Here is a 26,209-nt window from a genome sequence, read left to right on the forward strand (position 1 = left end):
ATTGTGTGTCTCTCTCGTTGTGTGTCTCTCTCGTTGTGTGTCTCTCACATTGTGTGTCTCTCTCGTTGTGTGTCTCTCTCGTCGAGTGTCTCTCACATTGTGTGTCTCTCACATTGTGTGTCTCTCACATTGTGTGTCTCTCTCGTCGAGTGTCTCTCACATTGTGTGTCTCTCACATTGTGTGTCTCTCTCGTTGTGTGTCTCTCACATTGTGTGTCTCTCACATTGTGTGTCTCTCTCGTCGAGTGTCTCTCACATTGTGTGTCTCTCTCGTTGTGTGTCTCTCACATTGTGTGTCTCTCACATTGTGTGTCTCTCACATTGTGTGTCTCTCTCGTCGAGTGTCTCTCACATTGTGTGTCTCTCTCGTTGTGTGTCTCTCTCGTCGAGTGTCTCTCACATTGTGTGTCTCTCTCGTTGTGTGTCTCTCACATTGTGTGTCTCTCACATTGTGTGTCTCTCTCGTTGTGTGTCTCTCTCGTCGAGTGTCTCTCTCGTCGAGTGTCTCTCTCGTGTGTCTCTCACATTGTGTGTCTCTCTCGTCGAGTGTCTCTCACATTGTGTGTCTCTCTCGTCGAGTGTCTCTCTCGTGTGTCTCTCACATTGTGTGTCTCTCACATTGTGTGTCTCTCACATTGTGTGTCTCTCACATTGTGTGTCTCTCTCGTCGAGTGTCTCTCACATTGTGTGTCTCTCTCGTTGTGTGTCTCTCACATTGTGTGTCTCTCTCGTCGAGTGTCTCTCACATTGTGTGTCTCTCACATTGTGTGTCTCTCTCGTCGAGTGTCTCTCACATTGTGTGTCTCTCTCGTTGTGTGTCTCTCTCGTGTGTCTCTCACGTTGTGTGTCTCTCACATTGTGTGTCTCTCACATTGTGTGTCTCTCTCGTCGAGTGTCTCTCTCGTGTGTCTCTCACATTGTGTGTCTCTCACATTGTGTGTCTCTCTCGTTGTGTGTCTCTCTCGTTGTGTGTCTCTCACATTGTGTGTCTCTCACATTGTGTGTCTCTCACATTGTGTGTCTCTCTCGTCGAGTGTCTCTCACATTGTGTGTCTCTCACATTGTGTGTCTCTCTCGTTGTGTGTCTCTCACATTGTGTGTCTCTCACATTGTGTGTCTCTCTCGTCGAGTGTCTCTCACATTGTGTGTCTCTCACATTGTGTGTCTCTCTCGTTGTGTGTCTCTCACATTGTGTGTCTCTCTCGTTGTGTGTCTCTCACATTGTGTGTCTCTCACATTGTGTGTCTCTCTCGTCGAGTGTCTCTCACATTGTGTGTCTCTCACATTGTGTGTCTCTCTCGTCGAGTGTCTCTCACATTGTGTGTCTCTCACATTGTGTGTCTCTCTCGTTGTGTGTTTCTTTTGTCGTGTGTCCCTCTCGTCGTGTTCCCTTCTCGTCGAATGTCTCTCTCGTCGTGTGTGTCTCTCTCATGTGTCTCTGTCGTCGTGTGTCTCTCTCGCCGAGAGTCTCTCTCGTGTGTCTCTCACATTGTGTGTCTCTCTTGTTGTGTTTCTCTCTCGTTTGTCTCTCTCATTTGTGTTTCTCTTGTCATGTGTCCCTCTCGCCGTGTTCCCTTCTTGTCGCGTGTCTCTCTCGTGTGTCACTCGCGTTGTGTGTCACTCGCGTTGTGTGTCTCTCGCGTTGTGTGTCTCTCGCGTTGTGTGTCTCTCGCGTTGTGTGTCTCTCGCGTTGTGTGTCTCTCGCGTTGTGTGTCACTCGCGTTGTGTCTCTCTCTTATTATTTGTCTCTCTCATTGTGTCTCTCTCATTGTGTATCTCTCATTGTGTGTCTCTCGTGTGCCTCTCTCTATGTGTGTCTCTCTCGTTGTGTGTGTCTCTCTCGTGTGCCTCTCTCTATGTGTGTCTCTCTCTATGTGTGTCTCTCGTGTGTCTCTCTCGTGTGTGTCTCTCGTGTGTGTCTCTCGTGTGTGTCTCTCGTGTGTGTCTCTCGTGTGTCTCTCTCGCGTGTCTCTCTCTCATGTCTCTCGTGTGTCTCTCTCGTTGTGTGTGTCTCTCTCGTGTGTCTCTCTCGCATGTCTCTCTCGTGTGTCTCTCATTGTGTCTCTCGTTGTGTGTCTCTCTCGCGTGTCTCTCTCTCGTGTGTCTCTCATTGTGTCTCTCGTGTGTGTCTTTCGTGTGTCTCTCTCGTTGTGTGTGTCTTTCGTGTGTCTCTCTCGTTGTGTGTGTCTCTCTCGTGTGTCTCTCATGTGTCTCTCTCATTGTGTGTCTCTCTCGTGTGTCTCTTTCGTGTGTCTCTCATTGTGCCTCTCTCGTTGTGTGTGTCTCTCGTGTGTCTCTCTTGATGTGTGTGTCTCTCTCGATGTGTGTCTCTCTCGTGTGTGTCTCTCTCGTGTGTCTCTCTCATTGTGTGTGTCTCTCTCATTGTGTGTCTCTCTCGTTGTGTGTCTCTCTCGTTGTGTGTCTCTCTCATTGTGTCTCTCTCGTTGTGTGTCTCTCTCGTGTGTCTCGTTGTGTGTCTCTCTCATTGTGTCTCTCTCGTTGTGTGTGTCTCTCGTGTGTCTCTCATTGTGCCTCTCTCGTTGTGTGTGTCTCTCGTGCGTCTCTCTCGATGTGTGTGTCTCTCGTGTGTCTCTCTCGATGTGTGTCTCTCTCGTTGTGTGTGTCTCTCTCGTGTGCCTCTCTCGTTGTGTGTGTCTCTCGTGTGTCTCTCTCGATGTGTGTGTCTCTCGTGTGTCTCTCTCGATGTGTGTCTCTCTCGTTGTGTGTGTCTCTCTCGTGTGTCTCTCTCGTTGTGTGTGTCTCTCTCGTTTGTGTCTCTCTCGTGTGTCTCTCTCGTTGTGTGTCTCTCTCATTGTGTCTCTCTCGTTGTGTGTGTCTCTCGTGTGTCTCTCTCATTTTGTGTGTCTCTCTCGTGTGTGTCTCTCGTGTGTCTCTCATTGTGCCTCTCTCGTTGTGTGTGTCTCTCGTGTGTCTCTCTCGATGTGTGTGTCTTTCGTGTGTCTCTCTCGATGTGTGTGTCTCTCGTTGTATGTGTCTCTCGTGTGTGTCTCTCGTGTGTGTCTCTCGTGTGTCTCTCTCGATGTGTTTCTCGTGTGTCTCTCTCGTTGTGTGTGTCTCTCTCGTTGTGTGTGTCTCTCACGTTGTGTGTCTCTCTTGTGATTCTCTCTCGTTGTGATTCTCTCTCATTGTGAGTCTTTCTCTTTGTCGCTATCGTTGCATGTCGCTCACGTGTGTTGCTCACGCTGTGTGTCGCTATCGTTGCATGTCGCTCACGTTGCGTGTCGCTCACGTTGTGTGTTGCTCACGTTGTGTGTCTCTCACGTTGTGTGTCTCTCACGTTGTGTGTCGCTCACGTGTGTCGCACACGTGTGTCGCTCACGTTGTGTGTCGCTCACGTTGTGTGTCGCTCACGTTGTGTGTCGCTCACGTGTGTCGCTCACGTTGTGTGCCGCTCACGTTGTGTGTCGCTCACGTTGTGTGTCGCTCACGTTGTGTGTCGCTCACGTTGTGTGTCGCTCACGTGTGTCGCTCACGTTGTGTGCCGCTCACGTTGTGTATCGCTCACGTTGTGTGTCGCTCACGTTGTGTGTCGCTCACTTTGTGTGTCGCTCACTTTGTGTGTCGCTCACTTTGTGTGTCGCTCACGTATGTCGCTCACGTATGTCGCTCACGTATGTCGCTCACGTTGTGTGTCGCTCACGTTGTGTGTCGCTCACGTTGTGTGTCGCTCACGTTGTGTGTCGCTCACGTTGTGTGTCGCTCACGTGTGTCGCTCTCGTGTGTGTCGCTCTCGTGTGTGTCGCTCTCGTGTGTCTCTCTCGTTGTGTGTCTCTTGTGTCTCTCTCTCATGTGACGCCCATGTTGCGTGTCGCTCTCGTCATGTGTCTCTCTCATGTGTCTCTCTCGTGTGTCTCCCTCGTGTGTCTCTCTCGTGTATCTCACGTTGTGTGTCACTCGCGTTGTGTGTCATTCGCGTTGTGTATCACTCGCGTTGTGTGTCACTCGCGTTATGTGTCTCTCTCGTTGTGTGTCTCTCTCGTTGTGTGTCTCTCTCTCGTGTCTCTCGTGTGTCTCTCTCGTGTGTCTCTCTCATGTGTCTCTCTCGTGTGTCTCTCTCGTGTGTCTCTCTCGTTGTGTGTCTCTCTCGATGTGTGTCTCTCGTGTGTCTCTCTCGTTGTGTGTCTCTCATTGTGTCTCGATGTGTGTGTCTCTCGTGTGTCTCTCTCGTTGTGTGTGTCTCTCTCGTGTGTCTCTCGTGTGTCACTCATTGTGCCTCTCTCGATGTGTGTGTCTCCTTCGATGTGTGTCTCTCTCGATGTGTGTCTCTCGCGTTGTGTGTGTCTCTCTCGTGTGTCTCTCATTGTGTCTCTCTCGTGTGTGTCTCTCGTGTGTCTCTCTCGTTGTGTGTGTCTCTCTCGTGTGTCTCTCATTGTGCCTCTCTCGTTGTGTGTGTCTCTGGTGTGTCTCTCTCGATGTGTGTGTCTCTCTTGTTGTGTGTGTCTCTCTCGTTGTGTGTGTCTCTCTCGTGTGTCTCTCTCGTGTGTCTCTCTCGTGTGTCTCTCTCGTGTGTCTCTCTCGTTGTGTGTCTCTCTCGATGTGTGTCTCTCGTGTGTCTCTCTCGTGTGTGTCTCTCATTGTGTCTCGATGTGTGTGTCTCTCGTGTGTCTCTCATTGTGTGTGTCTCTCGTGTGTGTCGCTCTCGTGTGTGTCGCTCTCGTGTGTCTCTCTCGTTGTGTGTCTCTTGTGTCTCTCTCTCATGTGACGCCCATGTTGCGTGTCGCTCTCGTCATGTGTCTCTCTCATGTGTCTCTCTCGTGTTTTTCCCTCGTGTGTCTCTCTCGTGTATCTCGCGTTGTGTGTCACTCGCGTTGTGTGTCATTCGCGTTGTGTATCACTCGCGTTGTGTGTCACTCGCGTTGTGTGTCTCTCTCGTGTGTCTCTCTCGTGTGTCTCTCTCTCGTGTCTCCCGTGTGTCTCTCTCGTGTGTCTCTCTCGTGTGTCTCTCTCGTTGGGTGTCTCTCTCGATGTGTGTCTCTCATTGTGTCTCTCTCGTTGTGTGTGTCTCTCTCGTGTGTCTCTCGTGTGTCACTCATTGTGCCTCTCTCGATGTGTGTGTCTCTCTCGATGTGTGTCTCTCTTGATGTGTGTCTCTCTCGTGTGTGTCTCTCTCGTGTGTCTCTCATTGTGTCTCTCTCGTTGTGTGTGTCTCTCGTGTGTCTCTCTCGTTGTGTGTGTCTCTCTCGTGTGTCTCTCATTGCGCCTCTCTCGTTGTGTGTGTCTCTGGTGTGTCTCTCTCGATGTGTGTCTCTCTCGTTGTGTGTGTCTCTCTCGTTGTGTGTGTCTCTCTCGTTGTGTGTGTCTCTCTCTCGTGTGTCTCTCTCGATGTGTGTCTCGTGTGTCTCTCCCGTGTGTGTCTCTCATGTGTGTCTCTCATGTTGTGTGTCTCTCATGTTGTGTGTCTCTCTCGTGATTCTCTCTCGTTGTGATTCTCTCTCATTGTGAGTCTTTCTCTTTGTTTGTCGCTATCGTTGCATGTCGCTCACGTTGTGTGTCGCTCACATTGTGTGTCTCTCTCGTGTTTTTCCCTCGTGTGTCTCTCTCGTGTATCTCGCGTTGTGTGTCACTCGCGTTGTGTGTCATTCGCGTTGTGTATCACTCGCGTTGTGTGTCACTCGCGTTATGTGTCTCTCTCGTTGTGTGTCTCTCTCGTGTGTCTCTCTCTCGTGTCTCTCGTGTGTCTCTCTCGTGTGTCTCTCTCGTGTGTCTCTCTCGTGTGTCTCTCTCGTGTGTCTCTCTCGTTGTGTGTCTCTCTCGATGTGTGTCTCTCGTGTGTCTCTCTCGTTGTGTGTCTCTCATTGTGTCTCTCTCGATGTGTGTGTCTCTCGTGTGTCTCTCTCGTTGTGTGTGTCTCTCTCGTGTGTCTCTCGTGTGTCACTCATTGTGCCTCTCTCGATGTGTGTGTCTCTCTCGATGTGTGTCTCTCTTGATGTGTGTCTCTCTCGTGTGTGTCTCTCTCGTGTGTCTCTCATTGTGCCTCTCTCGTTGTGTGTGTCTCTCGTGTGTCTCTCTCGTTGTGTGTGTCTCTCTCGTGTGTCTCTCATTGCGCCTCTCTCGTTGTGTGTGTCTCTGGTGTGTCTCTCTCGATGTGTGTCTCTCTCGTTGTGTGTGTCTCTCTCGTTGTGTGTGTCTCTCTCGTTGTGTGTGTCTCTCTCTCGTGTGTCTCTCTCGATGTGTGTCTCGTGTGTCTCTCCCGTGTGTGTCTCTCATGTGTGTCTCTCATGTTGTGTGTCTCTCATGTTGTGTGTCTCTCTCGTGATTCTCTCTCGTTGTGATTCTCTCTCATTGTGAGTCTTTCTCTTTGTTTGTCGCTATCGTTGCATGTCGCTCACGTTGTGTGTCGCTCACATTGTGTGTCTCTCTCGTGTTTTTCCCTCGTGTGTCTCTCTCGTGTATCTCGCGTCGTGTGTCACTCGCGTTGTGTGGAATTCGCGTTGTGTATCACTCGCGTTGTGTGTCACTCGCGTTATGTGTCTCTCTCGTTGTGTGTCTCTCTCGTGTGTCTCTCTCTCGTGTGTCTCTCTCGTGTGTCTCTCTCGTGTGTCTCTCTCGTTGTGTGTCTCTCTCGATGTGTGTCTCTCGTGTGTCTCTCTCGTTGTGTGTCTCTCATTGTGTCTCTCTCGATGTGTGTGTCTCTCTCGATGTGTGTCTCTCTCGTGTGTGTCTCTCTCGTGTGTCTCTCATTGCGCCTCTCTCGTTGTGTGTGTCTCTGGTGTGTCTCTCTCGATGTGTGTCTCTCTCGTTGTGTGTGTCTCTCTCGTTGTGTGTGTCTCTCTCGTTGTGTGTGTCTCGCTCTCGTGTGTCTCTCTCGATGTGTGTCTCGTGTGTCTCTCCCGTGTGTGTCTCTCATGTGTGTCTCTCATGTTGTGTGTCTCTCATGTTGTGTGTCTCTCTCGTGATTCTCTCTCGTTGTGATTCTCTCTCATTGTGAGTCTTTCTCTTTGTTTGTCGCTATCGTTGCATGTCGCTCACGTTGTGTGTCGATCACATTGTGTGTCGCTATCGTTGCATGTCGCTCACGTTGCGTGTCGCTCACGTTGTGTGTCGCTCACATTGTGTGTCGCTCACGTTGTGTGTCGCTCACGTGTGTCGCTCACGTTGTGTGTCGCTCACGTTGTGTGTCGCTCACGTGTGTCGCACACGTGTGTCGCTCACGTGTGTCGCACACGTGTGTCGCTCACGTGTGTCGCTCACGTTGTGTGTCGCTCACGTGTGACGCTCACGGTGTGTGCCGCTCACGGTGTGTGTCGCTCACGGTGTGTGTCGCTCACTTTGTGTGTCGCTCACGTGTGTCGCTCACGTGTGTCGCTCACGTTGTGTGTCGCTCACGTTGTGTGTCGTTCACGTGGTGTGTCGCTCTCGCGTGTCTCGTGTGTCTCTCTCATTGTGTGTCTCTTGTTGTGTCTCTCTCTCATGTGACGCCCATGTTGTGTGTCCCTCTCGTCATGTGTCTCTCTCGTGTGTCTCTCTCGTGTGTCTCTCTCGTGTGTCTCTCTCGTGTGTCTCTCTCTCGTTGTGTGTCTCTTGTGTCTCTCTCTCGTGTGACGCCCATGTTGCGTGTCGCTCTCGTCATGTGTCTCTCTCGTGTGTCACTCGCGTTGTGTCTCTCTCGTTTCTCTCTCTCGTTGTGTTTCTCTTGCCGTTGTCCCTCACGTCGTGTCCCCCTCTCATCATGGGCGTCATTCTCCGACCCCCCGCCGGGTCGGAGAATGGCCGTTGGCCGCCGTGAATCCCGCCCCCGCCGAAGTCTCCGCTCCCGGAGATTGGGCGGGGGTGGGAATCGGTCTGCGCCAGTTGGCGGGACCCCCCGCTGGATTCTCCGGCCCGGATGGGCCGAAGTCCCGCCCAGGAATTGCCTGTCCCGCCGACGTAAATCAAACCTGGTATTTACCGGCGGGACCAGGCGGCGTGGGCGGGCTCCGGGGTCCTGGGGGGGGGGGGGCATGGGGCGATCTGACCCTGGGGGGTGCCCCCACAGTGGCCTGGCCCGTGATCGGGGCCCACCGATCCGCGGGCGGGCCTGTGCCGTGGGGGCACTCTTTCCCTTCCGCCTCCGCTACGGCCTCCACCATGGCGGAGGCGGAAGAGACTCTCCCCACTGCGCATGCACGGGAAACTGTCAGCGGCCGCTGACGCTCCCGCGCACGCGCCGCATTTCCGCGCCAGCTGGCGGGGAAACAAACGCAATTTCCGCCAGCTGGCGGGGCGGAAATCCCTCCGGCGTCGGCCTAGCCCCTCAATGTTGGGGCTAGGCCGCCAAAGATGCGGAGCCTTCCGCACCTTTGGGCCGGCGCGATGCCCGTCTGATTGGCGCCGGCTTTGGCGCCAGTCGGCGGACATCCCGCCGTTGGGGGAGAATTCCGCCCCTAGTGTCTGTCTCGTTGTGTATCTCTCTCCTTGTGAGTCTCTCTCTTTGTTTGTCGCCCTCGTTCCGTGTCGCCCTCGTTCTCTGTCGCCCTCGTTCTCTGTCGCCCTCGTTCTCTGTCGCCTCGTTCTCTGTCGCCCTCGTTCTATGCCCTCTCTGGTTCTGTGTCTTTCTTGTTCTGTGTCTCTCTTGTTCTGTGCTCCTCTCTTGTTCTGTGCCCCTCTCTTCTGTGTCTCTCTTGGTTTGTGTCTCTCTTGTTCTCTGCCCTCTCCTGTTCTGTGCGCTCTCCTGTTCTGCGCGCTCTCCTGTTCTGTGCCCTCTCCTGTTCTGCACCCTCTCCTATTCTGCGCCCTCTCTTTTCTGCGCCCTCTATTGTTCTGCGCTCTTTCTTGTTTTTCGCCAAATCTTGTTCTGCGCCCTCTCTTGTTCTGCACCTTCACTTGTTCTGCGTCCTCTCTTGTTCTGCGCCTTCTCTTGTTCTGCGTCCTCTCTTGTTCTGCGTCCTCTCTTGTTCTGCGCCCTCACTTGTTCTGCGCCCTCTCTTGTTCTGCGCCATCTCTTGTTCAGTGGCCTCTCTTTCTCTCTCGTAATCTGTCTCTCTCATTTTCTATATTTCTCATGTTGTCTCTGCTGTTCTCTATCTGTCTTGGTCTCTGCGTCATTCATTCGCGTTTTCTCTATTTCTCTGTCTCCTCCTTGTTCTGTGCGTCTTCCTGTGTTTCTATACCTATCTGTCTGTCTCTTTATTCCCAACACACTCTCTCTCTCTCACGCTCCACACTCTGTCTCCATAACTGAAAGCAAAATACTGCAGGTGCTGGAAATCTGGATTAAAAACAGAAAGTGTTGGAAAAACTCATCAGGTCTGTGGGGAGAGTTCATGTTTAGACTCTTCTTTGGAAAAGTCTCCTTGCCCTGCCACTGCTCCTGGTTTAGTACCCCCCCCCCCCCCCCCCCCCCCGGCTCTCCCCCCCTCCAGCAGTCTGTGATGATCTTTCGCTCCGGGTGGTCCCTTGTGAATCTTCCTCTTGATTTTCTCCTTACTGATTGCTCTCTGTTAATCTCTCTGAGGCCACGATCCCTCAGTCTCCTGCTATAACACTGAGTGGCTGAGGTCTGGAATCTTTCAACCTTCCCACCGAGGAGACGACAAAAGCTTCAGTGTCCCTGAGTCCTGGATTCCCCATATTTGCCCCATGACCTCTGACCTTCCAGGCCACAAGTGAGGAGTGGACATTCCTAATCCTTTGGGTCAGTTGTAATGTAGCGTACCATACGAAGATGTACCATTTGTACCAGGCTGATTCCTGGAATGGTGGGACTGTCATATGAGGAGAGACTAAGTCGTTAGGATTATATTCATTGGGGTTTGGAAGAGTGAGAGGGGTCTCATAGAAACTTACAAAATTCTAACTGGATTAGACAGGGTAGATTCAGAAACAATGGTTTGGATTTTCCACAGCCCTGCGCTGAAATCGCGTATGGGGCGGGGGCGGAGAATCCATTTTCGCGCCAAAATCGGGCCAGCGCTGGTCCGGCAATTCTCCGGGACCCGAGAATCAGGTTTTTGCGAATTACTCCACGGAGCTGGGGGACCGCTCCCAGCCGGCCTGTTGAGAGGCGGGGGGATCGGGCACTGGGAGGGGCCTTAAGGGCAGCCAGGGGACAGATCGGGCCGGTCTGATGCAAGGGCGCGTGGCCGATTGGGGGGGGCCTTCATTTCGGAGCTGCCTCCGCGGTCCGAGTCCGCCATGGCGCTCGGCGCAGCCACTGGAGGCCGGCGCCGTGCGCATGCGCAGACTCGAAACCAGAAGTGCGGGGGCCCGTCGCCGCAGCTGAAACAGCGTGAATTACTCCGGGTCCCTGCCAGCCCCCTGAAGGTGAGTGAATTGGTTTTTCTTTTTGTAGGGAACTCCGGAGTGAAACGCCAGCGTTTTTACACTGGCGTGGGGACAGAGCCCCATTTTGGGAAAATCCAGCCCACTATTCCTGATGGTGGGGGACTCCAGAAGTAGGGGGTCATAGTTTGAGGATGACGGGTAAACCTTTTAGGGCTGAGGTGAGGAGAAATGTCTTCACCCAGAGAGAGTGGTGAATCTGTGGAATTCACTACCACAGAAAGTAGTTGAGGCCAAAACTTTGTGTAATTCCTTTTTTTTTGTGTTTTTTTACAGTTTAGAGTACTCAGTTCATTTTTATTTCTAATTAAGGGGTAATTTAGTGTGGCCAATGCACCTACCCTGCACATCATAATCTTTATTGTCACAAGTGGGTTTACATTAACACTGCAATGAAGTTACTGTGAAAAGCCCCTAGTTGCCACATTCCGGCGCCTGTTCGGGCCACAGAGGGAGAATTCAGAATGTCCAAATTACCGAACAGCACTTTCGGGACTTGTGAGAGGAAATCCACCCAGACACGAGGAGAACGTGCAGACTCCGCACAGACAGTGATCCAAGAAAGGAATCGAACCTGGGACCCTGACGCTGTGAAGCCACAGGGCTAACCATCGCGCTGGTGTTTCCACATATTTGTGGTAATTTTCTAGGTTTATGGCTGTCACAAATCTAAAAGAAAGATCATTTCCCCTGTTAACCATTTCCCCCCAATACTCAAATAACAAGACTCAAAGGGGAGGCGGTGGCGTAGTGGTAATGGCGCTGGATAGTAATCCAGAGATCCAGGGTAATGATGTGGGGATCCGAGTTCGAATCCCACCACGGCAGATGGTGGAATTTAAAGCAAATAAAATATCTGGAATTACAAGTCTAATGATTACCATTGTCGTAAAAAAATCCCATCTGGTTCACTGATGTCCTTTAGGGAAGTAGATCTGCTATTCTTACCTGGTCTGGCCTAGATGTGACTCTTAAATGGCCAAGCAAGCCACTACAAAAACATAAAATAGGTGGATCATCCAGCATCGATCCAGGCACCAACAATAGCAAATCCTCCTAACTAACATCTGGGGGCTTGTGCCAAAGTTAGGAGAGCTGTCTCAGAGACTAGTCAAGCAACAGCCTGACAGTCATACTCACAGAACAGTACCCAGACACCACTATCAACATTCCTGGGTATGTCCTTTCTCTCCGGCAGGACAGACCCAGCAGAGGTGGCAGTATACAGTCAGGGAGGGAGTTGCCCTCAACATCGACTCTGGACCCGATGAAGTCTCACGGCTTCAGGTTAAATATGGGCAAGGAAACCTCCTGCTGTTGCGTCCACCATCAGCTGAACAGTACTCCTCCATGTTGAACATCAATGTGGCAAGGGCACACAATATGCTCTGGGTGGGGGACTTCACTGTTCATCACCAAGAGTGGCTCGGTACCACCACAGACAGAGCTGGCCGGGTCCTAAAGGACAGAGCTGCTAGACTGGGACTGCAGCAGGTGGTGAGGCAACCAACAGAAGGAAAAACACACTTGACGTCACCCTCATCAATCTGCTTGCTGCAGATGCATCTGTCCATGACAGTATCGGTAGAAGTGACCACCACACAGTCCTTGTGGAGACAAAGTCCCGTCTCACAGTGGGGATACCTCCCATCATGATGTGTGGCACTACCACCATGCTAAATGGAATAGATTTTGAGTTGTAGGGGTGAGACCCATGCAGATGGGACAGTGACCCAGGGTCGGGAACGAACCCGGGACCTCAGCATCATGAGGCAGCAGTGCTAACCACTGCGCCACCGTGCCACCCACGTTGTGTAATTTCAAGAAGGAATTAGATATAACTCTTGTGGCTAAAGGGATCAATGGATATGGGGGGGAGGCTGGGTCAGGGTATTGAACTTGATGATCGGCCATGAGCATAATGAATGGTGGAGCAGGCTCGAAGGGCCAAATGGCCTCCTCCTTCTGTTTTCTATTTTTCTTAAGATGGTAAGCTGATCACTCCTTGATTATCACGTTCTCTCTCTCCATCTGTCTCTCGCTGTGATTCTTCTCATTAAACTTCCTCTTTATCCTTCACTTTGATATCACAGTTAATCTTCCTCTCTGAGGCGTGCTTTATCTCCTGTCTTAGCTTCCTGCTGGTTGTCCTTTCCCTTCATTCTTTCTTGCTCTGCCTACCAATCATGTGCCAGTCCCAGTGGTTTATGGATAACTGCAATCCAGACTAACTATAACCCCCCTCAGGACTTCTGCTTTCTCTCCTTGCTACATGGACTTTTGAATCTAGCAATGCTAAATTTCGGGGAGAGTTTGCCTAGAGTGCATTCTGCAACTGAAAAGAATGGAATAAAGCTGCCTCGGTATGTGAGTCTAGTGATTATGTCAATGGACCAGTAATTGAGAGGTCTGGATTAACAATCCGACCATGGCACAGTCGATCACACTGCTGCCTCACAGCACCAGGGTTCAATTCCAGCCTCGGGTGACTGGCAGTGTGGGGTTTGCATGTTCTCCCCGTGTCTGCGTGGGTTTCTTCCGGCTGCCCCGGTTTCCTCCCACAGGCCATGCGAAATTGTCCCTTAGTGTCCAATGAAGTGGGGTTATGGGGATAGGCAGACGATTGGGACTAGGTAAGGTGCTCTTTCGGAGGGTCGGTGCAGACTCAATAGGTCGAAAAGCCTCCTTCTGGACTGCATGGTCTTTGGTTCTATGGCTGTGTAGGGAATTGAATTCAGGTAGGGAAAATGAGTAGATGAAAAGCTGGCATGGGTAAAAGTGGCCACAAAGCTGTCAGATTGTTGTAAAACCCAACCGATCCCGAATAACCTTTAAGGAAATAATCCTGCTCGATCTGGCCTGAGTGTGACTTCATTCCTGTGTCAGTGCCTTCTGAGATGGCTTGGTAAGCTCACTGTGGAACTCCCGACCTAACAATGTTGTGGCCTGCATTGTATCCTGTGGATGTGCAGCTGGCAGTGGATGTAAAACCCGCTCCTGGCTAAGTTCACGCTGTTAATGGCATATTTTTCTGGGTGGCCAATTAAGGCCCGCCCAGCGTGAACCATGTCTGCCGGTTGGGTTTGCATTGCGCGGGAATGTGTTGAGCGCTGGGTCCAATGTGGACCCAGCGGGGGGGTTTAAAAATGGAAGAGACTGCTTCCTAAAGCCTGTTGTGAGTTGTCTAGGCTGAGGAGCTGCCTAGAAGGATATCAATAACTGTCCCTGTTCTACAGTCATGGCCTCAGACCCTGGTGCTCATGGACAGTGGGAGGGCAAGACGGTTGGGCACTTTGCCCCCCCGCTTCTCCAATGATTGCCTCGGAGTCCTGGTAGAGACGGTCTGTGTCAGGCGGCACATTCTTATGCCCACCCTCTGAAAAGCGGCGTACTCGAGGAGTATGCCACGCTGATTATCCACGGCCTCAGGCCATTGTGCTCACACCGTCCGGGAAGCTTGCGTGGCGGCTGCAGACTCAGTCCGGGGCCACCACAGTCGGGGGAAGGCCGATCCGCTGGCAAGGGGGTTTCATTCGGGGCTGGGGGTACTGTGGGCGGGCGGTTCGGGCAAGCGAGCGGCCGAAGGGGGGGCACTACGTTTGCTGTCCGCCGTGGAGCATGGCACGGCTGCTGCAGGCCGCCACCGTGAGTATGCGCGGCCCTGGAACTGGAAGTGCTCAGGGCCATATCGGCAGCTAGAGCTGTGAGCTCCATGCTGCCTCCCTGCTAGCCCCCAGAAAAATAGGGAATCGGTGGCCATTTTGCTCCAGTTTTCCTGGCGTAAAAGACCACCGTTTTCACGCCGGAGTGGAGATTTAGTCTCCAAAACGGAGAATACAGCTCCTTTTGTCCTCTGTAAATGAAATGACCAGGTCCAGGGATTTGGTACCTTGTAAATCAAGGGTACCACTGCACTGACTGATTTTTGGAATTAGTCACTTAAGGGGACAGTAGTATATTTTAAAAATATTTCCTGTGGACCGGGGTCATCCTGAGTTTATTCTTACTCTTTGAGCTTCCCCATGTAGTGCGAGACCTGGCTTCTGAGTGGAGGAGGATAGCCGATGGAAGTCCATGATCAAGTAGTCAGTACATGGTCTGTGGAAGGAGTGAGTTTTACTAATGGGCAAATGGCTCATATCTCATTGCACGGTGAGTTAATGGTGCATTTAAGAGGGCCTAAAGAAACCATGATTAAGTGCCTCTTGCTCAGTGCTGTGGGATTGCAGCACTTTATCCTGATGTGTAGCAAAGAGTGCGAGCCCAGTGAATGGTGTTTGCTGTTTCTTTTTTGCAAAAATATACTTTATTTGTAAAACATCTGAAAGAACATTACAAACATTTCAAAATGACCATCCCACAAAGTGCAATAACATTCAGGTTATCTCCATACATCATGTGAAGCACTCTGAGGTACTTCAATATAATCTCAAAACATTACAGTCATTTCAAAATGGTTTATACAAATGGTGCAATGGTATTAAGTTGTTGACAGAGAGCATGTTGCACCCTGAGGTGCTTCAATGCAATTGTGCACCGTGTAATATTCGCTGTGAGTCATACAGCCCGGGGGGGGGTTCTGTACAATCCCCCTCCCCTCCGGTCACTATAGCTGAAAGGTTTCAGACAGTGACCTTCCCCCATTGTGCCTCTGCGCAGCTGCCCGTTAGCTTTAGTATCCCTCAGCCCATAGTCCTGGGTTTTGAAATGTCTGCAGCCTCAGTCAGGGTCAACTCTTTGCACTGAGGACCAGCAAGTTTCAGGCAGACCGAAGAACATTTTTTACCGAGTCGATGATCCTCCAGCAACAGCTGATGTCTGTCTCGGTGTGTGTCCCTGGGAACAGCCCGTAGAGCACAGAGTCCTGTGTCACGGAGCTGCTTGGGATGACCAAACACCACCTCATCTCTCTCCAGACTTTCTCTACAAAGACACATTCCACAAGGAGTTGGACAACGGTCTCTTCCTCATCTCAGTCAACTCGAGGGCAACGTGCGGATGGGGTGAGACTCCCGGTGTGTAGGATGGATCTGACCAGGAGAGCCTTTCTCACCCTGGGGACATGCTAACAGCAATAACTAACAGTTCTACTCCTTAGCAGGCCAAGTTGTCAGTCGTCCTGGGTGAGAGCTAGTCTCATTACCATCAATGTATTGTTACCATGGTGGTGTGATACCTGTGACCAAGGTACACCAATCTAATGTTTTCCCAAAAAGAAATGTGCTGCTCTCGTAGCCTGGCCCAGGGCGGTTTGTGAGTTTTCGCTTGTTGTATTTGGTAACGGTAGCGCAGTGGTTAGCAATGTTACTTCACAGCTCCAGGGTCCCAGGTTCGATTCCCGGCTTGGGGCACTGTCTGTGCGGAGTCTGCACGTTCTCCCCATATCTGCGTGGGTTTCCTCCGGGTGCTCCGATTTCCTCCCACAAGTCCCGAAAGACGTGCTGTTAGGTAATTTGGACATTCTGAATTCTCCCTGTATGTACCTGAACAGGCGCCGGAGTGTGGCGACTTGGGGATTTTCACAATAACTGCATTGCAGCGTTAATAATAAATGTTTTATTAAAGTTTTTCCAATCAGTGTTTTTACATAACAAAAATAGAAATACAGATTGTAATAAAAAATAACAATAACCATAGCCCAAAGCTTACAATAAAACTAATTACAAAACAGAATTTAAAAAAAACAGAACAAGGTGGGTCATGTCTCCACACCCAACTCACATTATATCAGCAGTAACCCCACCTGAACCCCCCCTCCCACCCCCACCAGGATGCTGCTGCTGGCACTTACTGCTCCCCTAGAAAGTCAAAGAAAGGTCGCCACTGCCGGGAGAACCCCATCAAGGACCCTCTCAAGGCGAACTTTATTCGCTCCAGGCTGAGGAACCCCGCCATGTCGCTAACCCAGGTCTCCACGCTCGGGGGTTTCGAGTCCCAACACATTAACAAGATCCGTCTCCGGGCTACCAGGGAGGCAAAGGCCAGTACCTCGGCCTCTTTCGCTTCCTGCACTCCCGGATCCTCCAACACCCCAGATATCGCTACTGTTGGACTCGCCTTCACCCGGGCGTCCAAAACCCTAGACATCACCCTTGCAAACCCCTGCCAGAATCCTTTAAGCGCCGGGCATGCCCAAAACATATGGGCATGATTCGCCGGACTCCCTGCACACCTCGGGCACCTGTCCTCACCCAGCTCCTCCTCCCACTTATCCTTCAACTCCCCCCCTGAGGCTTACTTCATTGCAGTGTTAATGTAAGCATACTTGTGACACTAATAAAGATTATTAAAAAATTAACTGGCTGGTTGGAATTAAGGGGCAACGTAGCATGGCCAATCCACCTACCCTGCACATCTTTTGGGTTGTGGGGGTGAGACCCACGCAGACATGGGGAGAATGTGCTAACACCACACGGACAGTGACCTGCATTACCACCTTCTTAATTTTAAAATCAAGGTGTTTGGAAACTGGGAATCATCAGGGGTCAGCAAGCATGGGCGGGATGTGCGAATGGACATGAGTTAGGACATGGCAGAGAGTGGGAGATGGGGGACCGGTCTGGAAGCTGCTGACGTGAACCTTGTGGCCAATGTAGTTATACAGCGATTTCTTTATTTTCCTCGTTGATCATTGTCCAACAAAAAGGTGGGGTGGCCCATGTGGCTCACGCAGTGCGACAAACCAGCAGTTATCAGCTGGGCTGACTATGGAATGCCCATGTCCTTTTGATCCTGGGTGGTTTTTGCAATGCACACTAACCTGTATCTATCTCTGTGTAGGTGATTTTGGAGAGAGTACTGGGCATCACAGTCTCTGGAAGCAGTGGACTTGCGTGCGACCCAAAGACAGGACTCGTAGCCTATCCGTCGGGGTGAGTAGATGTTCACGTGGAGATTGACACACAGAATTCTGTTACCTATTAACTACTTGATTGTGCAGCCTGGCATCCATTCCATTTTTCAACCAGTAATTCTTTCAAAGAATTGTCAACTTAATTTCCCTTGTTCACTGCGTTTAGTGCAAATGCTTGGACCTAAGCAATCAAACAGATGAGAGATTGGGAAGCTAAGTGTTGGATTTGATAGTGACCTGAAGATCCATGTATATCTGCTGCATTAACATATTAATATGAATGCAGAGATCGATGCGGTTTAGCAACTGAACACCGCAGTTATGAGTGGAAGAACGCTACTGAGTAGTCTCCCCTGTCTGTGACCCACCCCACCTATCCCGCAGGTAGCAAAGAGGTTTTGGTCAATGCTTGGTTGCCTGTTTACTTTCCTGGCCAAAGAGCAATGCGAGGAGGTGAAAGGAGATAGGAAAACTTTGGCCATTTCTATGCTGAAGGTTTGTGCCGAAAGTAGAGAAGTGATTTGTTCACTGCTCCATACCCCCAGGAATTGAAGATCAATGGAGGCGGTTTCAAAGATTCTGGAAAGCCCAAGGCTCAATGTGTTCCAATCCATGACTGTTGCAAAACGATTATTGCCACAATTCTGTTGCCACAACTTAAATCTCAAAATGATTTGTATATAAAATGTATCCATGTTGTTCAGTGATGTAAGCAATTGGAACAAATAGGTGTTTCTAATGCACACCCACATAGATAGTTACAGGAGCTGAAGAAGGTGCCGTCGTTTTTGCCAAAATTAAGCTGAAGAGTCTTATAGTTAACTTAGGTCTCACTGTTTAACTGTATGGTGTTGCTGTTTATTCAGCAAGGAAAGAATTATTTGATGCGTAATTATACACTGTTTCTGTTTGGTTGCAAGGAATGTGTAAATATAATCAATTCTATCCCTTCAGACAGATAGTTGCTACAGATTGAATTGTTCAGGATGTGTGTTTGTTTCTGTGTGTGTGTGCCCATGTTTGTGTGTATCTGTGTTTGTCTGTGATTTGTGTGCATGTGCTGTGTGTGTCCCCTGTGTCCTGGCCCCCTCCCGTGTGTGTGTCCGTGTGTGTCTCTATGTGTGTGTGTATGTATGTATGTCTTGTGTGTGTGGTCATGTACATGTGTATGTTTGTCCGTGTTTGCGTGCGTGTCCACATGTGCATGTCCAGGTATGCACATCCACGTGTGTGCGTACACATGTGTGCGTCCACATGTGTGTTTCCACGTGTGTATCCACGTGTGTGTTTCCACGTGTGTGTGTCTGCGTTTGTGTGTCCTCTGTGTGTGTGTGTGTGTGTGTGTCTGCATGTGTGTCCGCTTGTGTGTGTCTGTTTGGGTGTCCTGTGTGTTTAATTGAGTAATTGAGATAATGTGCTCACCTCCCAATGCTCTACAGAATTTAATTTGTTTCTCTGAGACACCGGTTGCCTGCACTCCATACAGTCTTCTGCGTATATGGTTGGAATTTCAATTGCCGATAGGGGTGGGAATGGAGGGGGGGGGGGGTGATTTGGAAATTAGATTTTACCACCTCTGGGACAGGTTGCTATTTTACAAGGGAGGAGGAAGGGAAAACCTACGTGCTGCCAATTAATGGCCCACTTAGGTTTTTTGAGTAGCTTGTTATGAGGCCCGTCCAGACAAATGGTGTTCCTGATTTATTTCTGGTCCAAACCATCCAATTTGGTATTTTGTCAGTGCACAGCTGTCAGGGTCACTTCAGGGCAAAATAAAGGTGTTTCCATTGGTGTTCATTTGTGACATTTTGAAAGGTCAACAAAAATTGGGTCAAGTGATCTACCTCAGGACTTCCAGTTGCGGCTATGCCTAGGTAGGTCGCACGTTCGGTAGCTCCCGCTGGGAACGGACTTTTGGGCTCCTCAGAGGGGCCCCAACGGCAATTGTTTGACGGTTCCCAGTGTGGGAAGGTGACAGCAAGGTTCCCCCGACATTATATGGATTGGACCAGGAGTGGAGCGGTTAAAAAGTGATCCTGGTGCAGCGAAAAGTGCGAGGGAGGAAAAGCAAGATGGCGGCGGGAGGAGACCAAGCAGCGTGCGTGCAGTGGTCGCAGGAGCAGCAGGAGTTCCTTAAACGCTGCTTTGCAGAGCTGAAGACAGCAATGCTGGTGCCAATGAAGGCGGCGATTGAGAAGCTTGTGGAGACCCAGAAGGCCCAAGGGGCGGCGATCCAGGAGGTGCGGCAAAAAGCCTTGGAGAACGAGGACGAGATCTTGGGCCTGGCGGTGAAGGTGGCCCAAGGTGCACGAGGCGTTGCACAAGAGGTGGGCGGAAAAATTGGAGGACCTGGAGAACAGGTCGAGGAGGAAGCATCTTCGGATTCTGGATCTCCCTGAAGGAGTGGAGGGGCCCGATGCCGGGGCATATATGAGCACGATGCTCAATTCGCTGATGGGCGCGGGAGCTTTCCCGAGGCCCCTGGTGAGGTTCCACCGCTTTATGGACAGTTAGGCCACACTTGGAGTATAGTGTTCAATTCTGGTCGCCACACTACCAGAAGGATGTGGAGGCTTTAGAGAGGGTGCAGAAGAGATTTACCAGAATGTTGCCTGGTATGGAGGGCATTAGCTATGAGGAGCGGTTGAATAAACTCGGTTTGTTCTCACTGGAACGAAGGAGGTTGAGGGGAGACCTGATAGAGGTCTACAAAATTATGAGGGGCATAGACAGAGTGGATAGTCAGAGGCTTTTCTCCAGGGTAGAGGGGCCAATTACTAGGGGGCATAGGTTTAAGGTGAGAGGGGCAAGGTTTAGAGTAGATGTACGAGGCAAGTTTTTTACGCAGAGGGTAGTGGGTGCCTGGAACTCGCTACCGGAGGAGGTGGTGGAAGCAGGGACGATAGTGACATTTAAGGGGCATCTTGACAAATACATGAATAGGATGGGAATAGAGGGATACGGACCCAGGAAGTGTAGAAGATTGTAGTTTAGTCGGGCAGCATGGTCGGCACGGGCTTGAAGGGCCAAAGGGCCTGTTCCTGTGCTGTACATTTCTTTGTTCTTTGTTCTTGACTGTGTCCTGAGATGGGCCTAAAAAGAACGGAGCAGCAGGTGGGAGAACACGGAGATCCGAATCTACCAGGACGGGAGTGCGGAGGTGGCTAAGAAGAGAGCTGGTTTTAACTGGGCTAAGGCGGTTCTCCATCGGAAGGGGGTGAAGTTCGGGATGCTGCAGCCAGCGCGATTGTGGGTCACGTTCCAAGATCGGCACCACTATTTTGAAACGCCTGATGAGGCGTGGAACTTTATCCAGGCTGAAAAGTTAGACTCAAAAGGCGGGTTTGTCGTGGGGGGATGTTTACTGTGTGTACTGCGTTTGGGGAATGTTCTTTTTGTTTTGGTGCTGGGTGGGGATGGGTGAATGGATTTGATGTGGGGGCTGTGGGAGAGTGTGGACGTCGGTGTTGGAGGGGCAGGGCCCCATGGAGGAAGAGGCCCGGGGATGGGAAATTGGGGTAAGGCCGCAAAAAGGAGCTGCGCCAGGGGGTGGCGGGGCCGGCTCAGACGGAAAGCGCGGGCTTTTTCCCGTGCTAGGGAAGGATGGGGGCGGGGCCAGGGGGGAAGGGCAGTGCTGGAGAGGAGCGGACACTGACTGCCAAGGGGTGGGGGGATTCTCACACTGGGGGGTCGATGGGAGAGGCCGGGGTCAGCAGGAGTCAGCTGACTTACGGGAGTGTCATGGGGGGAGCAAAATGGCTAGATGGGGATCTAGCGGGCAGGTGGGGAACTGGGTTGCTGCTGCATTGGCCAAAGGGTAGCTGGTAGTTGGAGAGGTGGTCGGGGCGGGGGTCCGCCGCCTGAGGGACTGGAGGGTGCGGGAGGCGCGGGCACGTGACTGGCCTAGAAAAGGAGATGGCTAGTCGGCAGGGGGGGGGGCGAGTAGCCCCCCGATCCGGCTGCTAACTTGGAATGTGAGGGGCCTGAACGGGCTGGTCAAGAGGACCCGGGTGTTCGCGCACTTAAAAGGACTGAAGGCAGACGTGGTTATGCTCCAGGAGACACACCTGAAGGTGGCAGATCAGGTTAGGCTGAGAAAGGGATGGGTAGGGCAGGTATTCCATTCAGGGCTGGATGCGAAGAACAGAGGAGTTGCAATACTGGTGGGGAAGCGGGTGTCGTTTGAAGCAATGAATATTGTAGCGGATAATGGAGGTCGATATGTGATGGTGAGTGGTAGGTTGCAGGGGGTGCGGGTGGTACTGGTGAAGGTATATGCCCCGAATTGGGATGATGCCGGATTTATGAAACGCATGTTGGGTTGGATTCCGGATCTGGAGGTAGGAAGCTTGATAATGGGGGGTCTTTAACACGGTGCTGGACCCAGCACTGGACCGTTCTAGGTCCAGGACGGGTAAGAGGCCGGCTGCTGCCAATGTGCTCGGGGTTTATGGATCAGATGGGGGGAGTGGATTCATGGAGGTTAGCCAGGCCGCAGGCCAGGGAATTTTCCTTCTTTTCCCACATCCATAGAGCCTACTCCCGGATAGATTTTTTCATTTTGAGTAGGGCGCTAATCCCGAAAGTGGAGGGAACGGAATATTCGGCCATAGCCATCTCGGACCACACCCCACATTAGGTGGAGCTGGAGTTGGGGGAGGGGAGGGACCAGCGCCCGCTGTGGCGCCTTGATATGGGACTGTTGGCGGATGAGGGGGTGTGCGGGCGGGTGCTGGGGTGTATTGAAAGATACTTGGAGGCCAATGACAATGGGGAGGTGCAGGTGGGGGTAGTCTGGGAGGCGTTGAAGGCGGTGGTCAGGGGAGATCTAATCTCCATTAGGGCCCACAGGGAGAAGAGAGAGAGGAGGGAGAGGGAGAGGTTGGTGGGGGAGATTTTAAGGGTGGACAGGTGTTATACAGAGGCCCCCGAGGAGGGGCTGCTTAGGGAGCGACGGAACCTCCAGACGGAATTCGACCTGATGACTACGGGGAAAGCAGAGGCACAGTGGAGGAAAGCGCAAGGGGCAGTTTAAGAGTATGGGGAGAAGGCGAGTCAGATGCTGGCACATCAGCTTCGTAAGTGGGAGGCAGCGAGGGAGATTGGTGGAGTTAGGGATAGAGGGGGGAATACATTGCGGAGTGCGGTGAGAATAAACGAGGTATTTAGGGACTTCTATGGGGATCTGTACAGGTCTGAGCCCCAGCGGGGGAGGAGGGGATGTGACGATTCCTAGATCAGCTGAGGTTCCCGAGGGTGGAGGAGGAGGAGGAGGTGGCTGGTTTGGGGGTGCCGATTGGGCTGGAGGAGCTGGTTAAAGGATTGGGAAACATGCAGGCGGGGAAGGCCCCGGGGCCGGATGGGTTCCCGGTTGAATTTTACAGGAAATACGTGGACCTGCTGGGCCCGTTGCTAGTGAGGACTTTTAATAAGGCGCGGGAGGAGGGGACCTTGCCCCCTACAATGTCCAGGGCGCTGAGTTCTTTGATCTTGAAGCGGGACAAGGATCCATTGCAATGTGGGTCGTATAGACCGATCTCGCTCCTCAATGTTGACGCTAAGTTGCTGGCGAAGGTGCTGGCTACAAGAATTGAGGACTGTGTCCCGGGGGTGATTCATGAGGACCAGACGGGATTTGTGAAGGGTAGGCAGCTAAACACAAATGTGCGGAGGCTCCTTAATGTGATTATGATGCCCTCGGTGGAGGGGGAAGCGGAGGTAGTGGCAGCTATGGACACGGAGAAGGCCTTTGATCGGGTGGAGTGGGAGTATCTTTGGGAAGTGTTGCGGAGGTTTGGGTTCGGGGAGGGGTTCATCAGTTGGGGCAGACTGCTATTTAGAGCCCCAGTGGCGAGTGTGGTTACGAACCGGCGGAGGTCGGAGTACTTTCGGCTGTGCCGGGGGACGAGACAGGGGTGCCCCTTATCCCCCTTGTTGTTTGCACTGGCAATTGAGCCATTGGCCATGGCACTGAGGGAGTCCAGGAAATGGAGGGGACTGGTCCGGGGGGTAGACGAACACCGGGTGTCATTGTATGCCGATGGCCTGTTGATGTATGTTGCGGATCCAGTGGAGGGGATGGCGGAGGTCATGCGGATCCTTAGGGAGTTTAGGGACTTTTCGGGGTATAAACTCAATGTAGGCAAGAGTGAGCTCTTTGTGGTGCATTCAGGGGACCAGGGAAGGGGGATAGACGAGTTACCGCTGAAGAGGGCGGAAAGGAGCTTTCGATACCTGGGGATCCAAGTAGCTAGGAGTTGGGGGGCCCTGCACAAGCTCAATTTGACGCGGTTGGTGGAGCAGATGGAGGAGGATTTTAAAAGATGGGATATGCTGCCACTCTCACTGGCGGGTAGGGTGCAGTCGGTCAAAACGACAATCCTTCCGAGGTTTCTCTTTGTGTTCCAGTGCCTTCCCATTTTTATCCCCAAGGCCTTTTTCAAACGGGTAAGCAGGAGCATCATGGGATTTGTGTGGGCGAATAAGACCCCGAGGGTGAAGAGGGTGTTTCTGGAGCATTGCAGGGGGGGGGGGGGGGGGGGGGGGGGGGGGCTGGCGCTGCCGAATCTGTGCGGCTATTATTGGCAGCCAATGTGGCCATGATCTGTAAGTGGGTAATGGAGGGAGAGGGGGCGGCGTGGAAGAGGTTAGAGATGGCGTCCTGTGTGGGCATGAGCCTGAGGGCACTGGTGACGGCACCGCTGCCGCTCTCGCCGGCAAGGTACACCACGGGTCCGGTGGTGGCGGCGACGCTGAAGATCTGGGGGCAGTGGAGGCGACACAGGGGCGAGGTGGGAGCCTCGGTTTGGTCTCCGATTCTGGAGAACCATCGGTTTGTCCCGGGAAGGACGGATATGGGGTTTCGGAGCTGGCATCGGGCAGGGATTAGAAGAATGGGGGACCTGTTCATCGATGGGACGTTTGCGAGCCTAGGGGCACTGGAGGAGAAGTTTGAGTTACCCCCGGGAAATGCCTTTAGATATATGCAGGTGAGGGCTTTTGTGAGGCGACAGGTGAGGGAATTCCCGTTGCTCCCGGCACAAGAAGTTCAAGATAGGGTGATCTCGGGTGTATGGGTCGGGGAGGGCAAGGTGTCGGAAATACACCAGGAGTTGAAAGAAGAGGGGGAAGCGCTGGTGGAAGAGTTGAAGGGTAAATGGGAGGAGGAGCTGGGGGAGGAGATCGAGGAAGGTCTGTGGGCTGATGCCCTAGGTAGGGTTAATTCCTCCTCCTCATGTGCCAGGCTCCGCCTGATACAATTTAAGGTGGTCCACAGAGCGCACTTGACGGGGGCGAGGTTGAGTAGGTTCTTTGGGGTAGAGGACAGATGTGGAAGGTGCTCAGGGAGCCCGGCGAACCATGCCCATATGTTTTGGTCATGCCCGGCACTGGAGGGGTTCTGGAGAGGAGTGGCGGGAGCAATATCTCAGGTGGTGAAAGTCCGGGTCAAGCCAAGCTGGGGGCTAGCAATATTTGGAGTAGTGGACGAACCGGGAGTGCAGGAGGCAAAAGAGGCCGGCATTCTGGCCTTTGCGTCCCTAGTAGCCCGGCGAAGGATCTTGCTAATGTGGAAGGAGGTGAAGCCCCCCAGCCTGGAGGCCTGGATAAATGACATGGCTGGGTTCATAAAGTTGGAGAGGATTAAGTTCGCCTTGAGAGGGTCTGCGCAGGGGTTCTACAGGCGGTGGCAACCGTTCCTAGACTATCTCGCGGAGCGTTAGAGGAAGGTCGGTCAGCAGCAGCAGCAACCTTGGGGGGGGGGGGGGACGGGGGGACGGCCTGGGAGGGGGGGGGGGAAGGGGGGACTGCCTGGGAGGGTGGATGAGCAAGAGATAACATGAAGGGTTGGGGAAACTGGCACGTACGGGTGAGGGCCAGTGTGCAAAGCTGTGTAAATATATCTTTTTGCCATGTTTATATCTTGCTCTGCGCGTTTCTCGTTTTTTTTTGTTAAGGGAGAAAAATTGTGTTAAAAAACTTTAATAAATATATTTTTTTTAAAAAGGGTTCATCAAGCTGGAGAGGATAAAGTTTGCCTTGCGAGGGTCTGTGCAGGGGTTCCTCAGGCGGTGGCAACCGTTCCTAGACTATCTCGCGGAGCGTTAGGAGGAGGTCAGCAGCAGCAGCCCAGGGGCAGGGGTGGGGGGTGGGTGGGGGGGTTTCTCTTGGGGTGGTGTTTGGGTTAAGGTGTTTTTTTCCCCCCTATTTGTGCTTTTTACTGTTATATGGGGGGTTACTGTATATGGGGGAATTCCAATGTATAATTTCTACTTGTGTTCTTGTTGCTTTCTTTTTGTTGGGGTTGGGTTTTGTTGAAAATTTGTTGAAAAACGTGAATAAATATATATATTTTTTTAAAAAGTGTTCTACCTCAGGCAGCACGATGGTGCAGTGGTTAGCACTGTTGCTTCACAGCTCCAAGGCCCCAGGTTTGATTCCTGGATTGGGCCCCTCTCTGTGCGGAGTCTGCACTTTCCGTGTCTGCGTGGGTTTGCTCCGGGTGCTCCAGTTCCACCCACAGTCCAAAGATGTGCGGGTTAGGTGGATTGGCCATGCTAAATGCCCTTAGTGTCCAAAAAAGGTTAGGTGGGGTTACTGGGTTATGGGGATAGGGTGGAGGTGTGAGCTTAAATAGGGTGCTCTTTCGGAGGGCCTGTGCAGACTCGATGGGCCGAATGGCCTCCTTCTGCACTGTAAATTGTATGATTCTATGAATATCCGGATTTCCACAAACCTGAAGCCAGTTGTTGAGAGTTACAGGGGAGCAGGCCTTCATACTGAAGCCTTCCAATTTTCTTTTTTCCTCTTAGCTAAGTCATAGAATTCCTACAGTGCAGAAGGAGGCCATTTGGCCCATTGAGTCGGCAACGACCCATGGAAGAGCTCCCTACCGCGTCCCACTCTCCATCCCATCCCGTAACTCCACCTCACCTGCACATGTTTGGACACTAAGGGGCAATTTATCATGGCCTATCCACCTAACCTGCACATCTTTGGACTGAGAGAGGAAACCGGAGCACCCGGAGGAAACCCACGCAGACATGGGGAGAAAGTGCAAATTCCACAGACAGTGAC

The 26,209-nt window shown here is 52.0% G+C and overlaps 1 protein-coding gene across 2 annotated transcripts in view; it reads left to right on the forward strand.

Moving 5' to 3' along the window:
• The window catches only part of mapkbp1 (mitogen-activated protein kinase binding protein 1), a 420,608-nt gene that overhangs the window by 18,728 nt on the left and 375,671 nt on the right, over positions 1-26,209 (forward strand). For both annotated transcript variants that reach the window (XM_072486182.1, XM_072486183.1), the window contains exon 2: positions 17,062-17,153. In XM_072486182.1, coding sequence (XP_072342283.1) covers positions 17,062-17,153 — 92 coding nt within the window. The remainder of the gene's footprint in view (positions 1-17,061; positions 17,154-26,209) is intronic.

The sequence above is a fragment of the Scyliorhinus torazame genome, chromosome 2 (assembly GCF_047496885.1).
Source record: "Scyliorhinus torazame isolate Kashiwa2021f chromosome 2, sScyTor2.1, whole genome shotgun sequence".
Taxonomy (NCBI): domain Eukaryota; kingdom Metazoa; phylum Chordata; class Chondrichthyes; order Carcharhiniformes; family Scyliorhinidae; genus Scyliorhinus; species Scyliorhinus torazame.